The 18,469-nt window shown below is 39.5% G+C and overlaps 1 protein-coding gene across 1 annotated transcript; it reads right to left on the bottom strand.

Moving 5' to 3' along the window:
- Nucleotides 1-614: 614 nt before the first annotated feature.
- LOC125359526 (zinc finger protein 39-like) lies at nucleotides 615-16,620 on the bottom strand. Its single transcript, XM_048357308.1, has 4 exons — nucleotides 16,512-16,620; nucleotides 9,769-9,895; nucleotides 7,072-7,164; nucleotides 615-4,383 (listed from the first exon to the last, which is right to left on the bottom strand). The coding sequence occupies exons 1-4, from the start codon at nucleotides 16,512-16,514 to the stop codon at nucleotides 2,471-2,473; spliced, it is 2,136 nt and encodes a 711-aa protein (XP_048213265.1). The 5' UTR covers nucleotides 16,515-16,620; the 3' UTR covers nucleotides 615-2,470.
- Between the last annotated feature and the right edge of the window lie 1,849 nt (nucleotides 16,621-18,469).

The raw sequence follows: 18,469 nt of genomic DNA, 5'->3' as shown, positions 1-18,469 counted from the left end.
CCTGTTTTGGGTTTTGTTTTTACCACTCTAGGGGTTGAACTCTTGGTATGGGCGCTGTCCCTGAGCAACTTTTACTCTCATCTCTACTTCTAGCTTTTTCTGTGATTAACTGGAGAGTAGTTTCACACTTTCTGTGCAGACTGGCTTGGAAACACGATTCTCCTCTCAGCCTCCTGAGTAGCTAGGATTACAAACTCAAGGCAACAGCACCTGGCTTGTGCAATTAGCAATCTGAAGCAGTGATATCCAGAAGGGAAGCATTTCCCCTGGCAACCCAAAAGGTCTTTCATTTGCCTAATAGATTGTGTCACAATTGGTGTCAGTTGCACGAGGCACGAGGGGCTGTGATTGGTGCAAACCCTAGCTACACATCCCTTCTGGCTATATAAGCATACTGTTTATACTGACCACCCAGGAAACATCCTCCGTGCTGCCCCCTGGTGTTACAAATTTTAGTAGAAACCTGGCCCAGTAAACACAAGGAAGCAATGCTGAACAGTGGAAGCAGTGACAGCAGCTGAGGCAGAAACAATAGGTAGCAAAGTCACCAAAGATGGCGGGTAGCAGAGACAAATAAGGATGAAGTTGAGAAAACAGAGGGTAAGAGAGTCAAAAGGGTAAGAGAGTCAAAAGGCTCTAAGTAGCCAGAGACAGTGCAGGCCTTCCTTGGTTGCTGGGAAGTTCCAGAAAGCTCCCAAGGGCCAAATGTTTCAAACATTTGAGGCCCAAGAGCTGAACCACTATTGATGTCAAAGGCTGAGGATATCTAGGCCAGGAGTCCCATTACCCAAGACCATATAACAGCTCTCACATTAGAACGTGCCACCTTGCTCCTGCCACCACTCACTGCTGCTAAGAGCCAACGATTAAAAGAATTGTCAAGTGGTGGAGTTAGCAGGGGTTAAAAAGGCTCCGTGATAAACCTTAGAGCCCTGTCTACTTAGGCCTGGGGCAATATGCCTCCAACTCTAAGGGCTTGGAGTTGTGAGTATCCATATCTGCTACACAACACACAGGCTGCATACAGGGGAGTTATTGTTTTTCTGAAACTGCTTTACATTAAGTTGGATGACATAAGAACTATATGGTTCAGATGTGGAACTCAAGACATCAGGTTCAGCAACTAAATGATTTGTCAATTTCTATGTTCCCATTAAATCTGCTTTTACTTACTTGAACCCAGGGTCTAGGCACTGTTCTTAACCTTTTTTTGTTCGAAGATAGCACTCTACCACCTGAACCACAGCTCCACTTCTGGCTTTTTAGTGATTAATTGGAGGTATAAGACTGCTGTCTTTGCTGCCTGAACTGGTTTCAAACCACGATCCTAATATCTAAGATTCCTGAGTGGCTAGGATTACAGGCCACTGGGTTCCCCCGCAAATGTGAAAAATTTTAATGTCACAGTAATATATATCCCATATGTATTATTCACATCAAGTATGTTATACTCGTATTTACACTGGAAATTGATAGTAGTACTCCAGGTCTGCCAAACACGTACTCTATCACGGAGATATAATCTCAGGCTCAGTTACTATACAATACAAATTACATAAAGTACACATCTTTTTGGAAGTTATACTGGGTCCCAACAAGGAAAATTTCTATTTATATAAAATGTTCACATATGCAATATTCTGTATACTGGAAGTTTTTTAAAAGCATACCCTGGCTGCTATCCTGACCTACAGTCATGGCTACCACTTATATTCCAAGATACAGGCCAATATACTGAATGGCAATACTGTATTGACTTATTGGTATACAACTGGGTGTTTTTAAATGATTTCCAATACTATAATACTCCCACTTAAAAATTACCATCAAATTAACAGAAACTGGTAGTTTGGCTTCATTACAAACTACTGAAACGTGAGAAGTTGAGAAAATTTGTGGAAAATTATTATTATTATTATTATTAAAGTGATTTGTGAACTTTATTAACTCAATGTATTAAATAAAATTGCCCTGTAAGGCATAAATTTATTTGTACTTCTACACATAATTTTGTTTTCCATAAAGTGACTTCAGAATAAAAGGTGAAAGCAGTTTTCCCCTTGTGACAATTATGCAATGTACAAGGACTTCTTTACCAGGTTTACACTGCAATGCAAACAACATATTCAGCGGTTCAACAGGCAGAGATGGAAAGCTCTTTGCTCTTTTGAATTAGTTATATTCATCTTAAATCACAACAACCTTCTATTTGGCCCATTCTAGGGGTCTTGTTAACTTCAGAAGTCAGGGAGAAAGAACTTAATAGAAGTACTTATAGGGGCCATCTGAATGACCACTACATGCACCTATATGCCACTGCAAAGTTCAAGTACACGATGCTTCAAACAATAAAATGCAGGCTGTATCTCCGTGAAATGAGCCAGTCTGTGATATGATTGCTGTCTGAGTTCGTTGGTGTCTACCGACATGCCTTCTCACACCCCCCACATTCATTTTAGGATGTTTCCCTCTATGTGAACTTTCTGGTAAAGATAGCTTCTGCAAAAGAGCTTTCCATATTTTTTACAGACTTATTGCGTGTGTGAATTCTCTGATGTAACTTGAGAGATGACTTATGGTGGAAAGTTTTCAAACATTCTTCACATTCAAACCGTGTCACTACAGGACTATCTCGCATGTGAATTCTCTGATGTGTCTTGAGAGTTGACTTATGGTAGAAAGTTTTCAAACATTCTTTACATTCAAATTGTTTTTCATTTCCATGAGTTACCAGATGCCTGCTGAGGTGTGATTTCTGGTAAAAGGCTTTTGTACACTGCTTACATTCATAGGGCTTTTCACCTGTGTGAATTCTCTGATGTACAGTGAGATGTGACTTAGAGTAGAAAGCTTTCCTACATTCTTCACATGTATATGGTTTGTTACCTGTGTGACTTCTCTGATGTACAGTCAGGGATGACTTATGTAGGAAAGTTTTCTTACATTCCTCACAGGAATATGGTTTGTTACCTGTGTGAATTATCTGATGCCTGATAAGGCTGGACTTCTGGTAAAAGGTTTTCCTACATTCTTTACATGCATGTGGTTTTTCACCAGTGTGAGTTCGTTGATGCATGTGGAGATGTGACTTCCGATGAAAGGTTTTTCCACATGTATTACATCCATGGGGCTTATCACCTGCATGAGTTCTCTTATGTACAGTGAAGTTAGATTTACGGTTGAAAGTTTTCCTGCATTCTTCACAAGCATACGGTCTGTCACCTGTGTGGATTTTCTGATGTATACTGAGGTGTGACTTAGAGTAAAAAGTTTTCCTACACTGTTCACATGCATATGGTTTATTACCTGTATGAGTTCTCTGATGTACATTCAAGTCAGACTTAGAGTAGAAAGTTTTCCTACATTTTTTACATTCATAGGGCTTCTCACCTGTGTGAGTTCTCTGATGTATAATAAGGGATGAGTTATGGAAGAAACTTTTTCTACATTCTTTAAATGTACATTTATAGGGTTTCACACCTGTGTGGACTCTCTGATGCCTATAAAGGTGTGACTTCCGATAAAAGGATTTTCCACATAAATTGCATCCATAGGGTTTTTCACATATCTGAGTTTTCTGATGTCTTGTGAGGTTTTGCTTTTGGTTAAAATTTTCTTCACATTCATAGACTTCATAGGCTTTTGGTCCTCTGTGGTTTCTCCAATGCACAGTTAGTTGTATCTTCTGACAGAAGAATTTCCCACATTCATTACACTTATAGGGCTTTTCCCCTGTATGTATTCTCTGATGTTTTATAAGGTTTGATTTCTTAATGAAAAGTTTATCACAATCACTACATTCATATTTTTGCCCTTTGTATCTTTTTTCACGTTTAGTATGTTTAGATTTTTCATAAAATCTTTTCTCACATATGTTATATTTAAAAGTTTCCCCTCTTGCCTGAATCATATCTCGGGTAGTATGTGCTACTTTCTTAAAGGCATTCCCACATTCACTGCCCTTAGTGGAGGTATGTCTTACATGTAACTTCTTATGTCTCCACAATGCCTTCATGCTGAAAGCTTTTCTTTGTAAGTTCTTCTGCCTACCTTGACTTTTGTTAGGCAGACTAAGATGCTCAGAATGTCTGAGGGCTTTCCAAGTTTCATTTAGACCATCAAGTTCCTCTCCAGCCTTCATCTCACTAGGCTCATTAGAAAGATGCACCTCCTGCCATACATCAAGTGCCTTGGGCTCCATTCCTGAAGACTTTTTATTCTTTATAGTAAGTCTTGAAACATAGCTTGAGCTCCCATTAAATACTTTTCTGAATTCTTCAACCTTCTCATTTGACGGGCTGTTGCTGGTAACTTTAAGTTGCCCTAAGCTTCTCTCTTGATTTTTGTGGCCAGTCTCACTCAGGTCATTCTCTTTCTGGACATCTAAAATGAGATGTAAATAGCTCTATTCATGATCAACACATTTTTAAGAAATTCAAGTATAACAATGAAGAACATTCTTACACTAATGACCTAATATTTCAAAAGGTAATTCAAAATGTGTGGGCATTTTGTCTATAATGAATGTTAGAAATTACATTCAATGATTTTATAGTGTCAAATAACCTTATTTATGTTTTTATATTGTTTTGAAAAATGGGGAAGATATATAACATAGATTTCAGTAGAATGATTTCAGATGCCCTTTGTTTTACCTATTTTCTCTAGTTTTCAAAATTTATGTATTTAAAAAATATTTTAAAATCTAATTCTTTATTATAGCAGCACTGGGTAAATCTCATCCTACTCTGCTTTTTTTTTTTACTTTGTAGACTTGGATGAGGTTTATACCTCACTGAGCAGGAACACAATTTAGGCAAAGGGCTGACACACTCTTCCCAGAGGAACTGTGGTAGAAAGTTATGAAGTTTTTCAAACACAAATTATCTCCCATCTATAAGAATATAGTCAGTCAGGCACTGGTGGCTCACACCTGTAATCCCAGCTACTTAGGAGGCTGAGATGTGAGGAATGTGGTTTGAAGCCAGGCAGCACAGGGCAGGAAAGTCAGTGAGATTTATCTCCAATAGACTACTCAGAAAAAAGCCAGAAGTGGTGTTTGTAGTGCCAGCAGTAGAGCACTAGCCTTAAGCACCAAAGCTCAAGGGACAGAGCTTAGTCCTTGAGTTCAAGCCCCAGGACCAGCAAACAAAAAAAAAAAAAGGAGGGGGGAGGGGGAGGAGAAAAAAGAGGGGGAGGAGGGGGAAGGAGGAGGTTGAGGTGAAGAAGAAGATAGCCTCCTCCAACTTCATAATCAAATCTACTAAATGCATCTCAAAATACACAAGTTCAAGAGCCCCAGGCACCTGCCTTCAAAACTATAAACCAAGCTGTACCTAGCATCTTTGAAATGTGTTTTTAAGATTTTGCAGAATGGTGTACTATCAGCCCAAAGTTTGGAAAGCAAGCACACAGAGAAAGCAAGCTATTTATCCTGAGGATGAATAGCTTCTCTATTGTATCCATAACAGAGCACACCTTGCCCCACCTCTGCTCAGATTAGTTGAGCTCAGGTTCACAATATGCTCATGATTGGCTAGTTTGAAGAGAGTATAATGCACATACATTAAGATTGGCAATACAGAATTAAACCCAAAATATACCTGGGTCCTCTGCTGTTTCTATAATAGTTTGAGGTGTGTCTTAATTCCACCTTGAAACCAGTTTATGGTAAAACCTTACATTTCAAAAACCATTTCTTATCCCAAAACAGTTTCTCTTTTTCAACAAGAAGCAAGCCACCAGGCCAAAACAGGAAGTTTTTATCAACACACTTTGATAGAAAAGACAGTTTTCTTGCAGCAATAACCTGCTTTGGTGAAGATATTATGGTTAGTTGCCTTGTTCCTGAATGGAGTCTACTATATGAATTTATTTTCTTTGTTCTCTTTAAATAACTTCCCTAGAGAAAAGGAAATGCAACTAAAAATCTCATTCTTATACATAAACCCTTCAACATCAAATATTTGTTTCACTTGTCCTTCACACCCGACATCACCTAGATGTCTTGCACATCCAGGATCATTCCTTTCTATGTTCCTGTGCTGTATACTTGTCATTTTCTTGGACTATGTTTTGGCATATCAGGCCAAATTCTGGATCCCTTTTGCTATGGTCTTATCAATTTCCTAGGCAACAACCTGAAAAACTATTATTTAAATAATGGCATTTAATTCCTTTGAATCACAGCCACTTGCAACTCAATTTTATAATCACATTAATATTGTATATCAACTTTGGAAAATAGTAATCTTAGATGGTGCTGGTGGCTCACACCTATAATCTTAGCTACTCAGGAAGCTGAGATCTGGGGCTTGTGGTTTGAAGCCAGCCTGGGCAGAAAAGTACATGAGATTTTTCTTTCCAATAAACTACTCAAGGGAGGCTCAGGGACAGTGCCCAGGCCCTGAGTTTAAGGCTCAGGACAGGCAAAAAAATAATTAAAAAAACAACAACACAGTAATCTTAAAATTAATCTAAATGAACAGTAATCTTATTAAACCTATTAAAACTGCTTCCCTTTAGACCTTTTCTATAATAAAATGGCTTTTTTCCCCTTCACCTTGGTAAAGTATTCGCCATAGCTCTTATCTTACTATAAAATATTATATGTATTAGTTTCATTTTTAGTCTCAACAAAATGTAAGTGCTTTAAGAAGCGTTTGACATAATTGTAATCTAAAATGACTAGTTTGTAGAAGGTGATCAAATGCCAAGAACAGAAAGTACCAAAATGAAAAACTGCCTGAGGAAAAAAAAAAACAAGCTATGAAAATGGACAAAAAAGGAAACCTGAGAATTTAGAGCAAATACCCAGGTAACAAAAATGTGTAAGATGAATACAAAGACATTGAAGTTTGATAAATCTAATAATCCGATTAGGCTTGTATAATAGATAATTATACACACACCTGTACATATACATATAAAGCACTTATGGATATAATGTAAAAGATTCGCTTTCCTCAGGCCAGGAACCTGAGGTGAGGATGGAAAGTTGGAGTCATCCCATATGACTAATATTGGATGACCTCTCCTAATCTGGTCATCACTCACTACACATTTACTGACCTGGGTAGTTCCAGAATGCAGCTGCTTCTACCATCCATGGCCCAGAACCTTGCTCCAACCTGAAGATCACCTCAGGTTTGACAACACAATGACCTGATAATAGGAAATGACGTCAAAATTGTGTCAAACTTCCCCATCAGGAATACTGTAGACTGACAAAATCTCTACATTAGGAACTAAGCAATCATAAGACCAACTCAAATACTTTGTAAAAGAGAGTTTATAGAGTTGAATTGGTTGAGAAATAAAAGAATGAATGATTTTAAGAAACATTAGGGCTAGGAATGTGACTTAGTGGTAGAGTGCATGCCAGGCATGCATGAAGCCCTGGGTTCAATTCTTCAGCACCATATGGGGGCTGGGGGTATGGCCTAGTGGCAAGAGTGCTTGTCTTCAGCACCATATAAACAGAAAAAGCCAGAAGTGGTGCTGTGGCTCAAGTGGTGGAGTGGTAGCCTTGAGCAAAAGGAAGCCAGGAACAGTGCTCAGGCCCTCAGTTCAAGCCCAAGGACTGGCAAGAAAAAAAAGAAAGAAGAAAGAAACATTAAAGCTGGGTGCTGGTGGCTCATGCCTGTAATCCTAGCTACTCAGGAGGCTGAGATCTGAGGATGGCAGTTATAAGCCCGACTGGGCAGAAAAGTTCCTATGAGACTCTTATCTCCAATTAACCACTCAAAAACCAGAAGTGGTGCTATACCTCAAGTGGTAGAGTGGTAGTTTAGAGTACAGAGAGGCTCATGGACAGCACCCAGGCCAACTTTAAGCCCAGCCAACAAAAAAATAAAAACAAAAAAGAAGCAAGAAAATAAATAGAAAACACAAGAAAATACAGATAAACAATACAATGAAATAAAGCAATTCATGAAATGTAAGACATTAATAAAAAATATAAGTCATAAAAAAAAACACCATCAGACATTTTAGACTAAAAATCTCTGGTTAATGAAATTTTAAAACACACAAGCTGAAAACATCAACCACAGAAATAATAAGGCAAAAAAAAAATTTTTTCTAATCTTTTTTTGGTGGTGGTAGTGGTCATGGAGCTTGATTTCTAGTTCTGGATGCTGTCCCTGACCTTTTTGCTCAAGCCTTTGCTCTACCACTTTGAGCCACAGCTCTACTTCTCTGGTTTTCTCATGGTTAATTGAAAAAAAGAGCCTCATGGACTTACCTTCCCAGGCTGGACTAGAACCACAATCCTCAAATCTCAGTCTCCTGAGTAGCTAGGATTATAGGCATGAGCCACCAGTGCCTGGCTAAAATGGGCTTTTTTAAAATCACAGTAAAGATATGTATAACCAAGGCCAGCAAGCTTGAGGGATCCCTAACAGGTTTGACCTAACAGGTTTGAGTCATAATAAAATGATCAAAAGGGCCAGGCACTAGTGGCTTATGCCTATAATCCTAGCTACTCAGGAGGCTGAGATCTGAGAATCACACAGTTTGAAGCCAGCCCAGGTAAAAAAGTCCCAGTGAGATACTTATCTCCAATTAACCATTCAAAAACCAGAGGGGGTGCTGTGGTTCAACGTGGTAGAGCACTAGCCTTGAGCAAAAGAGCTCAGGGACAGCACCCAGATTGAGTTCAAGCCCCAACAACTGACAAAATAGAATAGAATGAAATAAAGTAAAATAGAATAAAATAAAGGTCAAAGGTACAAGACTACTAGTTTTGGTGAAGCACAGCTGTAATTCCAGCTACTAAGGAAGCAGTGATGAAGAAGACCCATTTGAGGCCAGCTTAGGAAAAACAAAACAAAAAACCTTAAGATCCCAATCTTAACTAATAAAAGGCCGAGTGCAGTGGTTGTAAGTCTGTCATGCCAGCTACTCAGGAAGCCCAAGTAGGAAATATTGTGGCCCAGTCTAGTATGAACAAAAATGTAAGACCTTATTCAAAAGATGAGAACAAAAAGGGTTAGAGCTGTGGCTCAAACAGTAGGGCACCTGCTTAGCAGACATTGGGCCCTGAGTTCAAACTACTGCAAAACAAACAAAATCTGCACTTACACATTTAGCACTGCTCACAAACACAACATAGACCTTCATTGATGGATGAATGGGTAAAGAAAATGTGGCATATATAGACAAGAGTTTATTAACCATTTTGTATTTTTTAATAAACATAATTTTCTCATTTGCGTTAAGATGAATGGAACTAAAGAACATTTATGTTAAGTGAAGACTGCTAAGAGGGAGGGGGATATGAGGGACAAGGTAACAAACAGTACAAGAAATGTATCCAATGCCTAACGTATGAAACTGTAACCTCTCTGTACATCAGTTTGATAATAAAAATTTTGAAAAAAAATTTTTTTTTAAAAAAGTGAAGACTGCTGAATATTCTCACTTATGCATAGAAAATAAAACTGATCTAACACAATAATGATTGCCAGAGCCTGGGAAGGTGTGCAGAAGAAATGTATGGAAAGATCATAGTTAACACATAACAGGGAAATAGCTGGATAGGAAGAATAACTTCCAACATTCTATTGTACAACTGTAGTTAGTAACAATGAATTTCAACATTTCAAATTCGCTAACAAGAAAAGATTTTTAAAAGTTCCCAATATAAAGTGCTATGTCTCAGTTCATACACTTTCTGATCACTGTATGTTAAAATAATTTGAATTCCATAAATAGGTGCAAGTCAAAGAAAGTGCTTCTACTAAATTACTGAGAACTTCTGCTCACCTAAGGACACCAGGCTGCTGTAGGTCTCCAGCATCACATCTCTATAGAGGTTTCTCTGAGCATCATCCAAGTTCTGCCACTCCTCCCAGGTGAAATCCACAGATACATCCTCAAATGACACGAACCCCTGTAATGAAACATTTCTCTTCATCCAAATCTTTCAGTTCAGGTTCCCAACGCCCCTCCCCAAAGAAACCCCAGGAACATTTTCATTCTATGTGAACATGTCTTATATAAGATCCAGCTTGATTCGTATTCTATATCATCTGAGGGAGGGAGGAATCAATAAAATGAACTTGCTTGTACATTAAATTTAGTAATTATAATATTAAAATATATGATATAAAATATATAAATTAATATAAAAAACACTTATAGGTTTATAGTCTATAACTGTCTTTGTTCCTAGCAAGAAAGATGCTCCTGAAAAGAACTATGATCTACTGTGAAATCTTTTTTTTTTTTTTTTTTTGCCAGTCCTGGGACTTGAACTGAGGGCCTTCGCACTGTCCCTGGCTTCCTTTTGCTCAAGGCTAGCACTCTACCACTTGAGCCACAGGGCCACTTCCAGCTTTTTCTGTTTACGTGGTGCTGGCTTCATGAACTCTACCAGTAGTCCATATTCCTAGCCCTTACTGTGAAATCTTAAGAACCAATATGTTTAAAATAATGGAAGATAAACTAGGTTTCAGGTTCAGGGCAGAACAGGGTAATAAGGAAGAAAATAAGACAATTCTGTATCATTAGGTTGTATCCTTCAATGAAATGAAAGAGGTTCAGATATTCTACGTGAATGTAATGTGTCTTCATTAATATGAGACTGGGGGCTCGGAATATGGCCTAGTGGCAAGAGCGTTTGCCTCGTATACTTGAAGCCCTGGGTTCGATTCCTCAGCACCACATATATAGAAAATGGCCAGAAGTGGCGCTGTGGCTCAAGTGGCAGAGTGCTATAGCCTTGAGCAAAAAGAAGCCAGGGACAGTGCTCAGGCCCTGAGTCCAAGGCCCAGGACTGGACTGGATTAATGGAGCCTCCAGTAGGACTCATCTATACTGTGATGAGTAATGGAGGTAGTGCACATGTTTAAGTAACAGATAATTAAGTGATTTTCCACTTAAAAGCTTAATCCAATTCTAACAAATGTCATTGCTTACTGGTACGAGTAAATGGCTTATATTTACAAGCAATTTGTATTTCCCTCTGAAATACAAAATTTCCACTGTCCTCAAAAGGTGGTCACTAACTTCTTGAAACACAGGCTACAAACAATGAAAGGGAGAGCAATAAAAACCAGTTACTTGAACAGACCTTCATTTTTTTTGCCAGTACTGAGATTTAAACTCAAGGCCTTGCTTGAGCCTACTATGCATCTTTCCACTGAGCCACACCACCAGCCAGATCTGCATTTTGAAAGTCATCCTATAAAAGAATGGGAAAAGACTTAAGGAAGAACAAGAAAAGAAACCAGGGTAACACAAACACAGATCAGAGAACTCATTCTAGACACAGAAGGAAAAATTGTAATAATTAGAATTTAATACTAGTTTATTGCCACTACAGCAAAAATTGAAGTTTGTTTCTAAGCTGTCTGAATGACAGCTAATGCTATAAACTAAAATTTGGGGAAAATAACAATGTGTTCAAGTAAGTGGAAATGCAGAACTGGCCATTGGATACATGATCTAGATTCAGAAGAAAATTTTAATGGGAAAATGATTTCAGAAAGCAACAGAATATTATTGGATAGCTGAAGCTTTTAGAGAGAAATGGCTCAAAGAGAATCTAAGAGATAAAAAAAAAACAGAAAAGTACAAAATTTGAAGAAACACTAATGTTCAGTGATTGAGGAAGAGAAACAGACCACGGACCTGAGAAAGGACTTTTTAACATTTAGTCTAGGAATGAATAAAACTTCAATATTAAAAAACCAGTGAGATAGGAGGGAAAAATTAGGAGAGAGCAAGGGAAGGAGTGACACTGTCCACCTGATTTATATAGTTGTAAAGCTTCTCTATACCACCTTTATAAAAGGTACATTAAATCTTTATTAAAGTTTTAAAAAATGTATCTCATTGTATCCATAGCTCTATGAGGGGGAAAAAAGTGATCATACACTTAAGACATTTAAAAGACATTTTTAATAAATAAGTCTTTTGTCATAAAGGGAAAAAAAAAACAAACCTCAATGAAAGAGAATTCAGAGCCTGGCACTGCACTCGTGGCTCACACCTGTAATCCTAGCTACTTAGGAGGCTGAAATCTGAGTATGGGGTCAGAAGCCAGTCCAAGGAAGGAAAACCCGTGAGACTTATCTCCAATTAACCACCAGAAAAATGGAAGTGGAGCTGTGGCTCAAAGTGGTTAGAGCACTAGCCTTGAGCACAAAAGCTGAGGGACAGCATGCAGGAAGCTGAGTTCAAGCCTCATCAACTAAAAAAAAAAAAAAAAAAAAAAAAGAAAAAAAGAAATAGTGAAGGATAAAAAATGCTCTGTTTTTCCAGATGGGAAGGAGAAAGTGGGAGAATGGCAAGTTTAATATTAACCTGGACTAATTACTGAGCAAGACTCTGTCTCAAAAAAACAAAACAAAACTTATTTACACACACACACACAAATGATACTCCATCTCCATAGTATTTATTACCAAAAGGTATTACTTCAAATGAAAAGATAAAATAAAAAGTGAAATTAAGATTTGCTTTGTAATTTATACCTAAAAAAATCTCCTAAACCTATTTCCAACTGGAAGACATGATAAATTAAATTAACAGACTATGAAACATATTAGGAAGTAGAGCTGTGGCTCAAAAGTGGTAGAGTGCTGGCCTTGAGCAAAAGAGTTCAGAGACAATGCCTAGGCCCAGAGTTCAAGCTCCACAAAAAAGGGGGAGGGAGAATGTGATTTAGTGGTAGAGAGCTTGCCTAGCATGCATGAGGCTCTGGGTTCAATTCCTTAGTACCACATAAACAATAATTACAATTAATAAAAAAAAAGCACATTAAATTCTTTACATAGATTAGAATTTTCATATAACACCACCAAACATATAAGAAAAACTACCAAATAAATTATGAAATTTAAGTTAGATAGAAAAAAGGATGCAAAAAAGAAATAAGTAAATAAAGAGTGTCATATTCATGAATAACAAAATTCTACATCATAAAGACATCAATTCTCTCTAGGCAATAAACTAATTTAACATTATATATGAATAGAAGCATCACATTCTTACGTATAGACAGCTGATTTAAATTTTCTAATGAAAATTAGGCAAAAATAGTATGTCATAGGTTATGTATTTCTGTTCTCCAAAATCCAGTGTCCCTCTTGAATATCTGCAAAATATAGTTACTTTCAAAATCAATAAAAAGGTGAGAAAAAATAAGTCTCACTACTATGAGGTCTCTGATGAAAGCACCAAGATTCTGTGATGTGTGGGGTAACACCACATTGAATTAACATGTACAACTCCTGGACCTTGCTATCTGGTCCCAAAGTTGATTATAGAGGATTTTTCATAGAAATAAACCATTACAGTGACTACAAGAACTTTACTGAGTTGTTTTTTTTTTGTTTTTTTTTTTTTTGCCATTCCTGGAGCTTGGACTCGAGGCCTAAGCACTGTCCCTGGCTTCTTTTTGTTCAAGGCTAGCACTCTACTACTTGAACCACAGTGCCACTTCTGGCTTTTTCTGTTTGTGGTGCTGAGGAATCGAACCCAGGGCTTTGTGCATGCTAGGCAAGCACTCTACCTACCGCTAAGCCACATTCCCAGCCCTGAGTTCTTTGATTCTATGTTATTGGTGGACTTACTGAATGATTCTCAAGATCAAAACCCCAATAAAATAGTTATACATTACAAAGGATTCAAGAGAAAAAAATCCCAGCAAACAAAGCACTGGGAGTAAATGGAAGAACTAGAGCAGTAATACAATGATGGTGGTAACGTAAAATAGTAGAAACAGGAGCAGAGATATGTGGAGATTCATGAAAGCCATGACCAAGAAACAACTATCCTAAGAGCCACCACTGTACTACACAAAATAAGACTAAAATGGATTTTTGTACACAAAGTATATAGTACCATTACTCATCGTGGCCAGTTTTTACCAAAGAACTGAGCAAAATGTGATTTAAACTTTCAAAAATAAAATTTTGACACAAACTATTACATGAAGCTTGAAGACATTATGCTACATGACATGAGTTAGTCACAAGAGGACAAGCATTACCTAGTGCCACTTTTGTAACACTCTTACAGATGACAAATCCCACAGACATAAAGTAGAGGGCTGGGGGCAAGGTAGAGTGTTTGTGTAACAAGCAGGAGGGCCCTAGATTCAAACTCCAGAGTAGTTGCCAGGTCATGCAGTGCATGTTAGATCTATTAGATGTGTTAATTTCATTTGGAGAAGAAAAATTCCTATAGACTTAGTGACAAATTGTTAAAAATTAATTTGAAGATACGTAATGCCACTAAATAAGACATTTGTGAATGGTAAAAATGTGGTTTATAATGTGTGTACAAACCACGAACAACAACCTCCACAGCAACCCACAGACAAGGTCAAAAAGTATAGATCCCTGTTTAGTACAAGACAGGTGTAGAACACACTTGGCAGCTACTTGACAACCTGGCTTTTAAAAACTAATTTGTGTATTTAATGAAATGAAGCAAAAGGCCAAGCTCCTGCAATCTGAGCACAATTATTACATACACCATCTTGGGGCTGGGAATATGGCCTAGTGGCAAGAGCGCTTGCCTACTATACATGAAGCCATGGGTTCGATTCCTCAGCACCATATATATAGAAAAGGCCGGATGTGGCACTGTGGCTCAAGAGGCAGAGTGCTACCCTTGAGCAAAAAGAAGCCAGGGACAGTGCTCAGTCCCTGAGTCCAAGCCACAGGACTGGCAAAAAAACAACAACAACAATACATACACCATCTTTTATTGAAAAGTTGGAAGCCTTGAGCACCTATGCCCATGTCTGTAAGCCTGGGCAGAAAAATTCACTAAACCTTCTTTCAACTCATAGCTAGGGGCAGTCCTGTTAACCCAAGCTACATGAGAAGCTGAAGTAAGAGGAAATGTCAGGCCAGTTCCCACAGAAAAGTCAAAGGGGGATGAAGGGAAGCTAGAGGGTGTGGCCAGTAAACTCTGCTATGGCAGGAAGCCTAAAAATAGATGCATCTCAGCTAAGATGCTCACCTGGACAGGAAGTGAAATTATATCCTAAAAATAATTAACAAAAACAAGAAGATGGCTTAGTCTAGCAAGCACCCCCCCTCCAAAAATAACTTTAAGGATAATAAGCATCCCAAAAGACATAAATATGCTTTGTAATGCTTCTAGTACAATTTAAGAGCAGGCACATGTCTATAACCCTGGCTACTTAGGAGGCTGAGATCTGAGGACTTCTTTCAAAGTCAGCCCAGGCCGACAAATCCCAAAGACACTTATTTCCAATTACTCACATAAAAGCAGGACGTGGAGGTAGAGCGCCAGCCTAGGGGTGGCTAAGGGAGCAAGGGGCCCTGAGTTCAAACCCCAATAGAGGGGAGAGGGTGAGCGTACACACGCGCGCGCGCGCACACACACACACACACCTACCTGTCATCCAGTACTTCAAGCATAACAAAATACTACGGCCTTTTCTTTTTCGGTGGAGAGGGGGTGGGGGCGGAGTCTGGTCCTGAGACTTGAACTCGGAGCCTAGGAGCTGTCCCTGAGCTTTCTGCTCAAGACTAAACAAACGCTCTACCACTTGAACAACAGCTCCGGTTTCAGCGATCCTGCGCCAGTGGCTCGTGCCCCTAATCTTAACAACTCTGGAGGAGAAGCGATTTGATGACCGCGGTTCAAGGCGTGGTCACTTTGAAAGTCACAAGGAGACAAAGTTTAAAAGTCCAGAGTTGGAATTCAGGAATACCGCGGGGACGTCGAAGTTTAGTCATTTATTGCCAGACCTAGGAGGAGCTAGACTAGGGGGCCAGGGTTTGGGATCCGGCTTCCCCAACACTTAGAAAACTCAGGGGAACAGAATGACCCCTCACAGAGAATGAGCGACAGGAGCCCTAGGAATCACAGTTCCTCTCCCCTGATGACCCGCCGGAGGTCAGCACACACTGCGGGCAGGCTCCGAGCAGCGAACACGGAGCTCCACAAATCATGCTCCAGACAGGAACCGAGGTCGCCGGGGATGGGACAGGAGCCCGAGATCCCGGCCGCCGACCCGACCCCCATCCCACGGCTGGGGAAACCTCGAGGAACCGGCCACCGGCCCAGCTCCCCATCCTAAGCCCAAGGAGACCCCGAGATGCTGGCTGCCGGTCCGGCCCCCATCCCACGTCCTAGGGGACCCTGAGGTGCCGGCTGTCGGTCAGGCCCCCATCGCACGGCCCGGGGGTGGGGGGAGCTCCGAGATGCAGGCTGCCGACCCGGCCCCCATCCTACGCCCGAGGGGACCCCCGAGATGCTGGCTGCCGGTCCGCCCCCATCCCACGTCCGAGGGGACCCTGAGGTGCCGGCTGCCGGTCCGGCCCCCATCCCACGGCCGGGCGGTGGGGGCGGTGGCTCCTAGATGCTGGCTGCCGGCCCGGCCCCCATCCTATGCCCGAGAGGACCCCGAGGTAACCGCTGCCGCGGCTGGGGACTCTAGAAGGTCCGGTGCCACTATAGTCGGTTCCCACCAACTGCCAACAACCACCTCGCCCTAAGGAGACAGGCCTTGTACATACCATATCTGGATCCGGGTGTCCAGGAGAACTCCCCGCAACTCTCCGGGAACTGGTAGGCAACCAGCCAAACAACCTTAACTCACGTGCACCAACCACAGGGCCCCAAGATGGCGAGCTTCCAAAACAAAGACCCGCGAGACTGCGAGAGCCCACCTCCGCCCTGAGGCTATGAGCATGATTGGACAGAACTTTAGGCCACGCCCCCTCACGCCCTGAGTGACAACAGAGGATGCCAGCTGCTCCTGAATTGTGTCAGGTTGGCCTGTCAGTGGCTGCTTGTATAACCTGTGCAGAGGACTTTCCTGTAGCTATTTCCGTGAGAAAACTCTTTTCCATCCAGTGGGTTACTTAAAAGTTTCGCTTTGGCCTAGTGGCTTGGCCTTCGTTGTTTATTCTAAGACAATATCATCAGATATCGAAAGGAACAGAGAAACTGTTTTGGAACAAGAAAGGCTTTTTGAAATGTAAGATTTTGTCTTAACTGGTTTTTACAAGATGGAATTAGGACACACTTCAGATTAAGAAATTGCTAGTATATTTCAAAGGTTTTGTTTTTGTTTTGGCTGGTCCTGGGGCTTGAATTTAGGGCCTGGGCTCTGTCCCTGAGCCTCTCTGTGCTGAAGGCTACTGAGGGCTTCATGTATGCTAGGCAAGCACTATACCACTAAGCCACACTCTCAGCCCCAATTTCGAAGTATTTTAATAGTAACTTTATGTAAATATATCTTACCAAATTACAAGTAGCCAAAAAAAAAAAAAAAAGACCTAACCCTGTTAGAGGTTAGAGGTCCAGCCAATGAGTGAAAGCAAGCCTCAGAAACTGAGGGGTTTTTGTTTGTTTGTTTCTCAGACTGTCTTTTAATGAACCTATCTTCCCAAAGTTAAAAGTCATTGAACCAGAAGGTATTTTCAAGTTGCCTTACAATTCGTATATATGCATACATATGTGATTTATGGGAATCAAGCTCAACTTGATATGAATTTCAAAATATGGTAAATAAACAGCACAAACCCCTAGAGCACAATATGAAATAATCCTCTAAGGAATATAAGTATTTAGCATATAAGAATGTAAAATTAAATAAAGACCTCGTCCATTAGGTAAAATTTACTTGCTAATGATCATGAACAATTTGTCATTTTCTAAGAATAAAAGAGAACAGTATTCTTAACCTCTAAATTCAGTACACAAACTAATTTTCTCAAACTACAGTTCTACAGCATTAGCAGCCCTTTGTTAAGATAGAGAAAACTATAATTTACAAATTTCTTAAAGCACATGAGATCATTTCACAGCCCTAGAAGGAACACATATTTTCTTGCAAAGTAATGCGTTTAACTATTTTATATTTTAAAAAGACAAATCTGTACAGAATAGAAAAAGTACATTGTATCCATTAAACACATTTACAACTTTTATAATTAGATACAGTAGAGCCTATTTAATATTCACATCTAAAGAAGTATCACCTAGTTCAATGAAATAAACAACTGTGTTCATTTATTTCACAAGCTAATAAAAATGTATAATTCCCAGTAGGTCAGTTAGTCTTGGAGCTAATAATGGAAGATGAAAGATATGGACAATATCAAGTCACTGCATTAACTGCTTAGTAGATCCTTCCAAGGAGAAGAATTCTGTGGAATAAAATCATTGGCTATAAAGAACCAAACCCCATAAATCTATGTTTTTCATTCCTAGAAACATTTTAAAATTAGGCAATCTGAATTAAACTCAGGGGTCTAATCCAAAAGGACAATTCAAATTTGTGGAGACATTTCAGAGGACCACTTATCACAAGATATTCCAAAATATATCCTGCATTAGACAAGAATTAGTGGAGGAGATTCAGGGACATGAAAGCTTATATTAAAATTCAGGGGGTTTGTATGACAAAAATTCAAATATATAGCATATTACTCATGCATTATTATGTTTTCATTGGTTGACTTAATAT

Source organism: Perognathus longimembris, chromosome 11 (genome assembly GCF_023159225.1).
Source record: "Perognathus longimembris pacificus isolate PPM17 chromosome 11, ASM2315922v1, whole genome shotgun sequence".
Taxonomy (NCBI): Eukaryota; Metazoa; Chordata; class Mammalia; order Rodentia; family Heteromyidae; genus Perognathus; species Perognathus longimembris.
The sequence above is the reverse complement of the archived record's forward strand: the minus strand, read 5'-3'. Positions and strand labels throughout refer to the sequence as shown.

Bases quoted from the DNA above. Each gene is read 5' to 3' on its own strand.
- LOC125359526 (XM_048357308.1), bottom strand. The intron at 7,165-9,768 runs GTGAGCAGAAGT...TCCTATTATCAG, and splicing joins CAGCAGCCTGGTGTCCTTAG to GTCATTGTGTTGTCAAACCT. The intron at 4,384-7,071 runs GTCAGTAAATGT...ATCTCATTTTAG, and splicing joins TGCATTCTGGAACTACCCAG to ATGTCCAGAAAGAGAATGAC.